The 14199-nt window shown below is 36.3% G+C and overlaps 1 protein-coding gene and 1 long non-coding RNA gene across 3 annotated transcripts in view; both read left to right on the top strand.

Annotated features, from left to right (window-relative positions):
- The window catches only part of LOC139968701 (interferon-induced very large GTPase 1-like), a 28628-nt gene extending 15470 nt beyond the window's left edge, over positions 1-13158 (top strand). For both annotated transcript variants that reach the window (XM_071973002.1, XM_071973010.1), the window contains exon 4: positions 6427-13158. In XM_071973002.1, coding sequence (XP_071829103.1) covers positions 6427-11315 — 4889 coding nt within the window. In that variant the 3' untranslated portion in view covers positions 11316-13158. The remainder of the gene's footprint in view (positions 1-6426) is intronic.
- On the top strand, positions 666-5414 carry LOC139968713 (uncharacterized). The gene is made up of 4 exons (XR_011793528.1): positions 666-1114; positions 2227-2377; positions 2966-3087; positions 3908-5414. It is a non-coding gene; the product is annotated as an uncharacterized lncRNA (long non-coding RNA).
- Positions 13159-14199: the final 1041 nt, after the last annotated feature.

The raw sequence follows: 14199 nt of genomic DNA, 5'->3' as shown, positions 1-14199 counted from the left end.
AATATCATCAAAGCCCTCATTGCAGGTTGAATGAAGCTAAGCGATCGTTCTCAACCTTTCCCCTGAAAGTTTGTCTGCTACGTAATACAATACTGTCGTTTATTTCCTGCAACGTAGGAGGCATTTTGGGTAAACCTTTCTTTTTACATCATGGCGCCCCGTTAAGTGCAAAAAATGCCAAAAATAGTACCCCTGTAAGGAGTGTCTCGTTTAAAATTCTGCTGCCCCCCCCCCACTTTTCAATTCCTGGCGACGTCTATGCGTCAGACTACAGTATTGTAACAATACTGAGTATAAGTGTTTGCTTCCTTGTTGTTAGTTCAGTGTACAACACACTTGTACTTATAACGTTCCCGCTAGCTATTCTAAAGCTAGGGTATTAAAACTGAATTTGACGACATGGCCGAATTCAGAATGCCCTGTCGTCTTTATAAGGTTCGAGGATTAATGAACGCGCCTAGATACTACTAATTGCTCCGTAGGATAGCAAGGTACATCGCTGATGCATTTCTCATCTTCGTGAAATATATTAAAAGTAACAAATGGCACTGCATTAGTGTGCGCACATCAAATGGTTATATTGTAGCAAATACTTTTGACGACTGTTGGAATAATAGAAACACACCTCACGTCTCTGTTTGTAGTCTATACTCTCTTAAATTTGTAGACTGAAAAATTCAGTCTAAGGTTCGACTGAAATTTATTTCAGTCCATAAGACCGATTTCCAGACGCTAAGACTGGAATTGTTTCCGAACGAAATTCAGCCTACAATAGACTGAATGCAATACCCAATAAAATCATTGTATTTTGTCACGTGCTCATTTTAATTTCAGTCCATGCGAAGACTGAACAGTTAAACCAATCCGGTCTGTCCAAATTAATGACGTATTCTAATCTACATATGCCCGGCCGCGTACGTAGGTACGTACGAACGTTGAATCGACTCGCCATCTTAGCTGAACTTACCTTGAATACCGAGAGAATTTACGCTTCGTTTTATGTGTAAAAACTAACCTTTTTAAGCTTTCCACGAGGGTATAAGAATGGCAGAAACATTGAGAACGTGTTTGGCAGGTAAAGGATATGCAGAAGAAGTAATATCATTGCTCGAAGGTAATATTAAAAAAGGCCGTTTTTAATCGATTCATACTCATACGCAGTCATAGCGTTAACATGAACAATGCTATGCCTAGTACAGTAGTAGTACAGTTGGCTATAGCCTAGTATAGTTATACTATGGCCCGGTATACACTGTACTGTCAGACTGTCGTACATGTACGTCTATTGTGTCACTGGTTACGAGTTATTTAGTGTTGGCCTAGGCCTAGTGATATTTTACTAATTATTACTAAAGTAGGCAAGCCTATTCAGAGTGTGCCAACTGAAATTAATAGGTACCGGTTAAAACGAAAAAAAAAGGCTTAGCCTAACGTTATGCCCCTAACGTTAGTCCTTAATAAATGATTTTTTTTTTTTTTTGAAGAAAATTTATTCCTACCCTGCAGGCTGCGCATACAAGTTTACTTAGCCTAAGTGAAAAGGCATGGGCTATATACCCGGCCGTTAGGCACTGGTGCTATAGGGCTCAGTATGGTTTCTACTTGGTCACTTCGTGGGGTCACTTATCATTACAGTCAATGGAGAAATACTAGATTTTTCACTTCTTTAATTGTAATTTAAAAGAAAAGTACTGAAAATGCTTTCTTTTTCTTTGAATATGTTTCAGATAAATGCCTAACACATCTATTAGTAGCAAACAAAAATAATAACACATTTCCATACCCATCTAAAATAGGAGTGTTGGACATTATTGGCTAATTCAAGCCAGTGGGGCGTGGGTAATCAAATCGTCCATGACAGGCCGCTGGCCCTTTTACGGGTTAGCTCAGTTGGTAGAGCACCAGACTGAGATGCTGAAGGTCGCAGGTTTGAATCCTGTGCCAGCGATTTTTCAGTAGCTTTATTGCAGGTAGATGTGCTTTGCAGCCAGTTAAGTATGTTATCTGTAGGCTAGCTTCGCATTTTTCCATTGTAAAGGGCATTGAGACCGGTTTACGTATAATGTGCTATATCAAGCATTTCTAATAATCATAACCTTCTTTTCAGTCAAAAGATAACTGAAGAAGCAAAATTCAGATTTGATGTAGTAAGTTTCATAATTGTGATACTAGAAAAATCTCCTAGCATTCTGATTTGCAGTAATAAAATGTTTACATTTCTTTCAGATAAATGAGGAGTTTCGATTAATGTTTGCCGAATCCAGGGATAACTTCATCACAAAGTGGGATGGATATAGAGAACGCATCATAGAAGTGAGAAAGAAAACCTCACCAGCTATCGCAAATATGATTGATGCTTTTGAGGAAACTGATAGTAGTAAGTTAAATTAGTATAGCTATCATATTTCAAAGTTTTCTTTGTATGCCTTTTCTAGCTAACCAATCAATAACGTTTTGGGCATTACCCCTTGGTAAGAGGCTGGAAAGTTCTAAATTTTATTCTTTTTCTCAATTTGGGCAAATTGTGGCCGCTTGATAGATAAAGGTTTAAAATTAAGACCGAAAACTTAATTGTTCTTATTTTTTCTTATTACCATATAGGCAATAATAAACATCATAGTTAAATTTTCTGTGAATATTCTTTGAAATCAAGCACTTAAAGTACTATAAACATTTTTTCCTGTTTACGATTAGAAATATGACACAATTTAATTTGAGCAGATTGTCATCCAAAATTCAATGAACCATAACTTTAAAAAATCAATATATCAATAACTTTATAGTTTGTGAAAATACAGAATTATTTATTTGGATGTATAACTTATCTGGATTATATTCAAAAAGGTTATTTATGGAATGTGCCATTTGTTCACATTTACTTGTTCTATGATTTATTGCATTTAATTAGCCACATACTATGCCTTGGAGGTTATGTTTAAAACTTCAAACTCAATTTTCTTTTCAGAGGATATGTGTGCTTTATATACATTTATATATATACTGCACAGGTCAGTGACTATGTTAAAGCAGAAGCAGCAGTCCACTAGCAGAGCAGGGGCACTGTTGTACTTCCTTCAGAACAAACCTGTGAGTATTTTATGACAATATACTGTTTATTCCCTTGCTCAATGCTATATAAACACCCCTGCGTTTAGTGGAAAAGTTTTGGTTTTACAAAATTTGCTTGGCTAAACAAAAATTGGCTTGTTATGTGGAAAAAAGTTTGTCTGGTGTATATTAAGGTTAGCATCATATCCACTGGGTCTTATGGCTCTTTTCCATTGGCGCTACTGAATGGTATAGGCACTGGCTCTATAATCATCATGGCTCAATGGAAGTGACTTGTATAGAGTAGGAAAAAACACTTATTATGGCAATGTAAAGCAGGAATAATTTATTCAGCACTGTCTGATTGGCAGCGATACTGACAAGAATGTGGACCAAGGCGGAAAACCGGCAAAAAGGGAATTTAATAGGGGTGTTTGGGGGAGAATGCCCATTGTGGTCACTATTGTAGTAAAGTGACATAATATTTTTAAATGTAAAGCCAACCAATATATATGCCATTTTTAGTAAGGAATAACAAAGATAGAGATGGAAAAACGGTTGACTTATGAACCCTTCAGGTGTCTGAGATGTACAATTATTGATACTGAAGGTACACTCTGCCAGTCTGTCCAGGGTTTGTAATAACCAAATTTTGTAAAGTTGTCTGTCAAAGGTTTGTGAATTTTTAGTGACATTCTAGGGAGATCATGTAAGAAGTTTAGTTTATGTAAAATTTTATTCTCGTATGAATAAACTGGAAGTCTCATGGAATATTTAGATTGGCAGTTTGCCTAATGTTCAGATGTTAATTTAATAGTATGGAGTAAAATATACATATTTTTTTGTCATTTCTTTCTAGCTTGACACCAGCATTGATGCTACCGCTGCCGGAATAGATGGAAAGTATGTACAACTGTACATACTTTCACTCGGACCTGCCCAAAATCCGTCACAGTTCTTTATTTTTGGCGGATAGAATTCCAATTCCTGCAGGAACAAGTAACAAGTGGATAGATTATTTAAAGCACATTACACATTTAATGTGCATTATGCTTTGGCACTTCATCAATTCTGTGAATTCTTAGCTGCCTTTTTATATGGAGTGATTCCTGCTACGTCAGTAAAGGCACCATTGCGTAGCTTGGCATCTAACATTAAATTAATTTCTCCTAAGTAGCTTTTTAGAGTGGTGTTGCAAGTGTTTATTTGTTTGCTGTATTTTCATTTTGATGTTGTGTCATGTAAACAATTGTTTTGTTTATTTAAACACCAGTACTACCGGTATTATAACTTAGTTTGGTACAATTCTGAATTGTAATCCATCCATTGTCGGGTCAGTCAGTTTCCAAAAATGGTTCAATTATGAGAAATGAGTGTCAGAATGGTGTGGGCTGGTAAGAGATGGGGTTGGGAATAAGCAGCAGAAATGAAAACCCTGAAGGGTAGGTGGAGAGGTTGGGAGTATAAAAAATGTTGGGGTGACAAGAGGCTGGAGTTTGGAAGAAGGGCTTGGCCAAATGACCTTTTCCAGTATTTGTCCATTGTCGGTCACTTTCCAAGTGGCCTTTGCCAGTATCCGTCCATTGTCGGTCACTTTCCAAGTCGCCTATGCCAGCATCCGTTCATTGTTGGTCACTTTCCAAGTGGTCTTTGCCATTATTTTTTCTTTAAGTACAATTTAGTTTAATATTTTAAATTTCGCTATACCAATATCTGTATAATAAAGAACTTGCCCTGTCATAATTGGTTCGGGTTATTATTATATTTGCTACAACTGCTGCACATGGGTTTCACTTAAAAGTATGAATTTAAATTAAAACATAACAATAAATGTTTCAAGCCTTAGATTTTTAGGACACTATATAAAAATATTCCAGTTGTTAATATACATTATTTTTTATTTAGGAACTTGCCTTCTCTGTACATAAGTTGAGTGTAATCTGTTATCCGTCAATTGTAATCCGTTCATTGTCGGTCACTTTCCAAGTGGCCTTTTCCAGTATTCGTCCAGTGTCGGTCACTTTCCAATTGGCCTATGCCAGTATCCGTCCATTGTCGGTCACTTTCCAAATGGCCTCTGCCAGTATCCGTCCATTGTCGGTCACATTCCAAGTGGCCTATGCCAGCATCCGTTCATTGTTGGTCACTTTCCAAGTGGCCTTTGCCATTATTTTTTCTTGAAGTACAATTTTAGTTTTACATTTTAATATTCTTTATATCGATATCTGTATGATAAACGAACTTGCCCTGTCATAATTGGTTCTGGTTATTATTATATTTGCAGCAACTGCTGCACATGGGTTTCACTTAAAGGTATGAATCTAAATAAAAACTAAATTAAAACTAAATAAAACTATAAAAATAAATGTTTCAATCCTTAAATTTTTAGGACACAAAATAAATTAGTTATGGTCAAATTAGAAATTTCTGGTAAACTTGACCACATTTATAGAGTTTGCATGTCAAATCGTCGGCACCGGAATTGCAACTTTAATTTTTGGAATATTTCATAACTAAAACTTTACATTTAATTTATTTTTGTAGTTTAGGTAAATAACCATTATTTAGACCTAAGATACCATAAATAAAACCCAAGCAAACAAATTTAGCTTTTGTACTATTTTTTGTTTATATTTCTTAAATGTATCCAAGAAAATAAATAAAGACAGTTTTAATACAGTTTTTAAACTTTTAACAGGTTTTTTGTTTTCTTATTTCCATAGTTAGTGGAATGTTCCCATGAATTATTGTTTTATTGTATATTGTAAAGCAAAATCTTAAGTTAAAAATATGTAACTATCAACCTGCTTTTTTAACCAGTTGATTCTAAAATTATACTCCATTTAGGAATTTTTACAATTTTACGGGGAAATTTCCTTTAACCTGCCTGGAGGGCATAGTTGTAATCGTCCCAATTTAGTGCCTTTGGGCAGTTTTTTGACTGGCATATTGGACTATTAATCCCTGAATTAAAAGTATAAAATGACGATATTCTGTCTAGCCACTTTTTTTTTAAAGTCTAATTGAATAAAATAATTTAAACCTTATAGGCTGGATTCTAATCTAATTTGGCTTAATTTCAGTCTAAGAAAGGGTAAATTCCAGTCCTGTTACACTGAAATCATTAAGTCTAGCTAGACTAAAAACCAGTCGTTTTACAGACTGAAAATTTTCAGTCCTTCCTTAGACTGAATTTCAGTCTGAAGGAACTGGTCCCTCAGTTCGTCCGCTCTTAGACTGAAATTTCAGTCTATTAGACTGAAATTTCAGTCTATAAATTTAAGAGAGTAGATATTCATGAAAGACATATTATTTAAACTGATGATCAGGAGAAAGGAAAATACAATTAATTTCAATTTGTTTGCTTTGATTCTCCAGAACACGTTGACATTTTCACGGAAGATGTCCTAACTGATGAAGAGAGTGGTGACGATGAAACACATGGGCAGGAAAGTTGCTCTTTTGATACTCTCCTAGAACTAATCGGTTTGAAAGATAGGTTTCCAGGTAACTTGACATTAGCAAAATTGTGTTACGTCACAGATCCTGACCTGGCAAATGACAAAGCGATTCTCCCTGACTTATTTTGGCAAAAACTTGGTGCCCTCGATTACCGTGCTCGTTCTAGTGACTTTCTGACAAGTTGTATGAAAGATCTCACACCCAAGATAAGTGTAAGAGACTTCATATTTGCATTTATACATTGCGCAGATAGTTTCTTACGTCAGGATGTTCTCGAAAAGATGTCAGCTTGTCAGCTGGCGGTACCAATAATTCTTCAGGGTGTTAAAGGCACTAAAAGTACATTTCTGACATGGTCTCTTCGTCGCATAGTCAAGGAATGGAAACGAGTGAATTTCACTTCCATGGAACATCACATTGTTACTGTGCCCATATTTTCAGTATCATTTTTGAGAATTGGTGAAATCAAGGACTTTTCAAAGTCTAAAGCTATCAACTACTTATTAGGACCCCTTCAAGGTCATCACAAATTCTCATACTTTTTGAGCAAGGAAGATGAGACATGCTGCTCAAGATTTTCTGACGGATGTGTAGAGGGAGTTTGGTACCTTCCCACCAATTCTAATGGCTCAGAGAAGCTGAAGTGGATCATCTCCATTTTAAATCTTAGGGGTGATGCAACGGAGTTTACAGCAGCCACAAAATTTATGTGCAAGTCTACTAATCTTACTTTTGCCTTTGTAGCAAAGCGAAATCAGGAATCTTTTTCAAATTACAGCAGGCAAGTAAACTCTTTCTCAAATATACTCAAGGTTATTGCGATCGACGACGAATGCAAAGTGCCCCCCAAAAAGCGTAAATGGGAAAAATGGAATAAAGATTGTCTGCATGTTCGATTCTTTAGCATGAAATCTTTCTGTGCTGAGATAGGTGTAACAATATCAGTGCATTGTAAGAAGTGTCCACCTGAGCAGCTTAAGAGTATGGAAAGTTTAGACCAGTACTGCGAAAACATTGACGTGGAAGACGATAATGAGGGCTTCAGGAAAAGCCAATCTGAAGTTAAAGAGCTTTGTGATTTTGGAGGGATCGACAACTTGGCAAGGTTTAAAGAAAAGGCTTTTCCACTTCAAAGTATGTGGGTGGACTGGGTGAACATTGATAAAGAGCCAATAAAACCAGATGGTGAGAGTGAAAAATCTGTGGATGTACTGCTTGATGAAATCAAGAGCAAGAAACAGGAAAAAAGGAATCAACAGCTAGAATGTGGACTATCAGAAACGATGAAACTTTTCCAGAAGGCAATTACCAATACGGAGAATGACATGGAGCGGTTTGGTTATTTTGTATCTTACCTTCAAGAACGTTTGCGACGCAGAGAAGACGAAAACATACGGGAAAACTTAGAACATATTGTGAAACTGGAGAAACGCATAGAAGAATTGGATAAACGTATCAAAGATAAAATTAATCCAGCCACTCAAGACGGTGATGAACCAAACGATGACGGTCAAGAACAAGAGTTAAGACAAGAGAGGCAAACCAGTGAGACTCTCCGACTGAAGGAAGCACAGGAGATTAGGGATAAGAGTTTGGGCTGGGAGCATTTCTTACGGGAGTTAGGACAATGGTATGAAGCTCATAATGAACTGGAGGATACATTGGCCGATGGTAAAACAAATGTCTTTTTACTCCCAACTGATGCATCGCGATTACTTCTCCATGGACATGCTGTTGAAATAATGGATGGAGACACTGGGAGAGTGCCATTATCTTGGGTGTCAAGTGTATTAAATGAATTGGCGAATAGTCTTGGCGATCCTCCAATATTAGTTGTGTGCGCGGTTGGTGTGCAGAGTAGTGGCAAATCGACGTTATTGAATACAATGTTTGGGGTACAGTTTCCAGTCAGGTCCGGACAATGTACAAGGGGACTTTTTCTACGTGTACTCAAGGTACATGATGATTATGAAGAGAAGTTGGGCGTAAAATATATATTCCTTATAGATTCAGAAGGTATCGGATCACAGGAGAGAATATCAAAGGATGACTTCAGATTTGACAATGAGCTTGTTACATTAGTTTTGTGCATATCAGATGTAGCTCTTCTAAACATAGCAGGTGAAAACGTTGGTCCGGAAATGACCGGTTTACTACAAATTGCCGCTCATGCTTTAATCAGAATGAAGAAAGTTGACTTGCACTCCCAGTGTAGAATAGTGCAACAACGTGTTTCCAAAGTCACAGCTGAAAAGAGAAACAAAGTAAGCATGACTCAAATAGAAAGCACTCTGAACAAAGCTATAAAGGATGTTTCCGTCAAGGAAGGCTTTGGGAATCGCTATGAAAATTTTTCCGATATTTTTGACTTGAGAAGAGGCATCGGTGAGGAGAATTTACAATATTTACCTCCCCTGTGGACAACTTCAATGTCCCCACCACAAGAAATGTATGGTTATATTGTTACGTCCATAAAGAACAGTATCTTGAAAGACGTGGTGTCTGAGAAAGTGAAACCACAATTTTCTGTTTCGACATTTAGGCAAAGAATTCGAGATGTGTGGATTGCTGTCAAAGATGAAAAATTCTTGTTCAATTTCCAGGATAGCATGAAGGCTATTGATTTTGATAATCTGTGTATGGAGGTCAACGTGTGGATCAACAGAATGAAATTAGAACTGATCCAGACATTTTCACGCTGGCAAAGTAGAGTAACTGATTCAAGTGCCGACCCTGACGAATTGCTAATTATTATAAAGAAGGAGTTGGATGAAGAACTCCACGTAAAGGAAAAGGGTCTGCGGTCTGCCTTTCAGGTATATGCATCTGAGCATGTGCGAAAAGATTTTATTTTGACGCACAGGGAGTGGATGGAACGCCAGTTGAAATTGGCTATAACCCAGGAGGAGAGTCACGTCATGTCAATTCTTAAAAATGACGTAGCAACAAAGAAATTGCAAAATGACATTCCGGACTTGGTGATGAGGATTCGAGTAAAACTACGCAAACATGCCAAGGCTACCGCCACTCGTCTCCGAGAAAAACCTGACAAATGTGATCCAGAAAAGCTGTTCTTGATTAACTGGAATACTTGGATAAAGGAAAGTGAGAAAAACTTTACTCTTTCTGTTATGTCAGAAAAGGCATTAGAGGCAACTTGTGAAAATGTACTCATTTCTATTACCACAGATATGGCTTTATCATCGGGAATAAAAAAACTGATAAAGGAAGGTGGTATCAGAACACATTCTGAAAGTAAACAATGGACTAACTACTATCCAAAGAAAGGAGATGTTGGATTTGTTGACCAATGGTTTCTTGAAAATAACGATGCTATAGACAATATTATAGAAGAATGCCTTTCTGACATGAAAAGGAGAAATTCGGAACAGAAATTTGATGCAAACATCTTACACTATGTTTTACGTGATGCACTGCAGAAGCTGTCTCATAGATTTTCCTCTGAGCCGTATTATCTCCTCAAAGCAAAGGTTATGCTTTACATTTGCGGGAAACTATTTGATGTTGTGTTGGATAGCCAGCGAATGTATGAACGTAATCATTCATTTCTAGCATTGATGGAAAATGAGAAAGAATCAATACGAAATGACTTTATCGCGTTCTTCAAGTCTGACGATCTTGTGTATCGAGTTATCCACGTTTTCCAAAATCTACTTTTTCCAGCGGGAGTAGCCTTTATTCATAAGCATTTGCAAAGTCATATTAATTTAGCTATCCTGCATGGCTTACCTAGCAACAGGTCCATGAAAATGCTCACATTGCGTGAAATGTCTAAAAATGACAATATCTTAGAGTACATTTCGTACATAAAAGATCAAAAGAAGTTCTTATCATCTGTCCTAGAGAAGTACATACAAAATCTATGCTGTCAAACAATAGGTTCGGATCTTACTATGAAAATGCAGGCCCTTGTTGCTGTAGAAGCCCTGGTCAAGACATTTGTAAGAGCTATAAAAGATGCTACTGAGGCTGTACAACTGAAAAAACAGCAACAAAAAGATTCTTCTCCGTTGAAGTATTGGGTGCAAAGTTTCATGCAAATGTGTATTTCTAATGGTATACTTGTAAGACCTGAATTGACAAAGGAACTCATGTCTTTTGATATTCATGATTTAGACATGTTTGTAAAAGAAATTACCAAATTTGTAAAGTCTGATCTCAAAAATGTTATAATGCAACAGCTCAAGTTACCTGATTCACCAAATCAAATACAAGTGAGTGCATTCTTAAAGAAACACCACCTCCTAGATAGCATTTTATCAACTGTGTCAAGTAACATGTGTTTCGAGCAGTGTCCCATGTGTGGTGCTTCTTGCGAAAATACCCTTCCGAGGGGTCCAGAACATGGAGATCACTTTACTACTACACATTTGCCACGCGGACTTTCTGGAACAAAGTATCGAAAATCTCAAAATTTGGAGACTGCTGACTGTCAAGCTTCCGTACGGTCGAGCATAGAAACATATACACTGAATGGACAGAAGAAGTTGTGCAAGGATTACAAACAAGATTTTCCCTCTTGGGTGATAAAACCAAAAGGAGAGCTTTTACATACCCACCATGATTATTGGAAATGGGTAATGAAAACACATAATATAAGTATTGCCAAATATTATAACTGCCAACCCGCGAAAATTCCTCCCAGCTGGAAACGAATTACCAAAGAGCATGCTTTACAATGCTTGATGCACGATTTGAACATATCATCGATACAGTTCCCAGCAATGCAGGTACCTGTAGGTGCTTCATTAGAGGTCAGTGTAACACATTCGATAAATACGTAACAGTGACATTCTCATGCGACTGAGCATAGTACTCCGAAAACTAACTACATGAACTGATTAGTGTCGTCTAGTACACAACTCACCCGTTAAGTAAAGTAAATGCCCCTGATGAGCCGTAATTCGTGTTTTATACGTGTACAATGGAAATACAAAACGACATGAAACAAGTTGGACGGATGAAATGGGACGTCTGAGAAATGTAAATACTTTAAAATTGACCGTACGCTTATTGATGAAATGATTGCACTAATGTCCATCACTGGTTTTACTCTCTTAATCAACCAATCTTAATTAATGTCCGGGCAAGTACTCTAACTAATATTAGTACACAGATTTAATTATTTTGATGCAAATGTTACCTTAAAGGCAGTTCACGTTTTGATATATAGATTTAAGTAGACGTGAATCTGTTTATTTCTTAATGTACATGTTTTGCCTTCCTTTCTATTTTACTCACTGGTGATATTAGCATGAATGTGTTTACAAAATGGGTATTGAAGGCATGTCTTATTTCCTTGATATATCTGTTAATTAATTTTATTTCAAGCCTTTTAAAACGTTTCTACTTAAACATATTACTATAAAGCATTTATTTGCTTACCACATAATATTTATAATATTAGCAATTATCTAATCTTCTGAAAGAAAATGGAAATTTTAATTATAGAAAGATTTGTGAGTGTGTTCAAAGGTTACCAATCGTCAGGCTTGAACGCTGTTACAATATATTTTATATGTATTACTTATTCATTAATTGCACGTAATGAAACAAGTTTATAGTAGTGAGCTCAGCTTAACATTATGTGTCCCCATTACGCGTAATGTTGCATCTGAAATGGCCCATCAACTATTTAGTAGATGACATGGTAAGCGTAGTTCTATTAGTTTTATACACTGTTTATTTTCTAACATTTTTGATGTTCATGTGAACTGGTATTTTTAAATGTTAATTCATCATTTTGTTAGTTCAGGGATGTATAATGTACAATACTCAGATTGCAACAAGGAAAGGAAACTGGTGGCACTATGCTCGATTGTCATCTACACAGGCATATGGTCAACGTTTATGCTCTGAGATCTGTAATGGCCCGAAGAGATTGATATTGCACAATAGTTGAAATTGCTTTACTACTCACCTTACACAAAACTTCTAATTTAATGTTAATTATGAACGGAACAAGCCTTAAAATTAGTTGCATGGTAGCAAAATGCAGTCCACTACGTAAAATTGGGTATATGGTTGTACACAGATAAGATATAGTATGCTACATATTTGAAAGAATAACTTTGTCATTTTTTCTCGCTGTTCGTCACTTGTTGCTTGAAATTTTCACCTTCAAAGGTGGCATCTTGTCTGGATAGTCTTCGGTAACTCTAATTGTGCTCAGGAAAGAGCTGGTGTTCGGTGTTTGTTATCAAAGTAGTATAGTGTTCAATGATAAATATTTTCTTTTCAACAGTTAGGTAAAACTGTGTTTCATATTTGTAGCTTAATCATGTCATATTACTTTGCAAACGCATCTAGAACATCCCCAACTGATGTTTTTATGAAAGAGAAGTTGCGTTGTGTTGCGTGACAGTGATATAGAGTGGGTTACAATGTTAAAAACATGTTTAGTATACAATTTATTACTTAGCAATATTGATATCATGGTTCGTTGGATTATTGCCTCTCAGTACGATTTTTATTAAGCTTGATAATACAATATTTACAATTTCAAATTGATTCTTGTGAAGTGGATTATTACAAAGTAATTTTTCGTATACCTGGTTCTGTGTCATTGAAGGCTTTGCATTCTTTGTCAATTGTTGCTTCTTCCAAATATAATGGCTGTTAATACAACTGATGTGTCCTACCGTGTAGTTTGTTAAGTGTTATAAACTCACCTTAAGGGCAAATAAACTTTTTAACTTGTTTGGTAATAAAAGATTTAGCCATCTCTTAGCAATACAAGCTCTGAGTATAGGAAAACGTTTCTGGTCAATTCCAAATAACTAGACAAATGATTTACATGTGATTACTTGTAACATACCTATTTCTTAAATGTATCCCAGAAGTACCCGAAGACTTTGCATCAATTTAATTAATTGTGTGTTGTTGCATTTTTAGAGTGGACATACAGGAATTCGATGCTGATGTGTGTTTTTATTTCACACATGTGATCAAAGAAGTTAGAATAAACTTGTCTGAATCGAGCATACGTACAAACAGTCAGTTACCTGATACTGATATTGTTTTCGCTGACATTCCCCCGTTTCTTCCCACAACCATTAAGAAACATAAGCAATATAATGGTGCTTCGTAGAATTTATGGGAATAGTAACTTTTTGGTATAATACGCTGTCTCTGATTTCTATACTATAGCGTCTCTTATGCATATAAAGAGACACTTGGAAGACACAGTCTCGCGATAGCCATTACGAAAAACAGAAAACAGATATCGATATAAGACACTGATAAGTTAAATGCTATTTTCAGTACTTTAGGCAAAGTGACCCTGACCCAACTATGATACAAAATACATAATTCAGTCGTAATTAAACATGATATAAGGAAAAGGTGGTTTGTATGCACCACTGTATCAAATCTAACGTAAGGGTGTTCCAAATACATAACATCGTAGCACGTAATTTCTGTATAACATACCCAATTTTGAGGGTGCGATACGAATATACTGCAGGAAACTTTTTGGAGAACTTTTGATATCATGTCTGTGATGCATTGAACTAAATCTAGTCCCAGTGTTGCTGGAACGAAACTGATTTTACAGCCTCTTTTTGAGTTTCAGCTGATGGCCTATAGCAGTCAAAATCCAAAAATGGTATTGATATGGAACTTTGCAGGTGACATGACAGGCCAAACCCTCAGCTATTATGTGGTGGG

The sequence above is a fragment of the Apostichopus japonicus genome, chromosome 1 (genome assembly GCF_037975245.1).
Source record: "Apostichopus japonicus isolate 1M-3 chromosome 1, ASM3797524v1, whole genome shotgun sequence".
In the NCBI taxonomy this organism is placed as follows: domain Eukaryota; kingdom Metazoa; phylum Echinodermata; class Holothuroidea; order Aspidochirotida; family Stichopodidae; genus Apostichopus; species Apostichopus japonicus.
The sequence above is the reverse complement of the archived record's forward strand: the minus strand, read 5'-3'. Positions and strand labels throughout refer to the sequence as shown.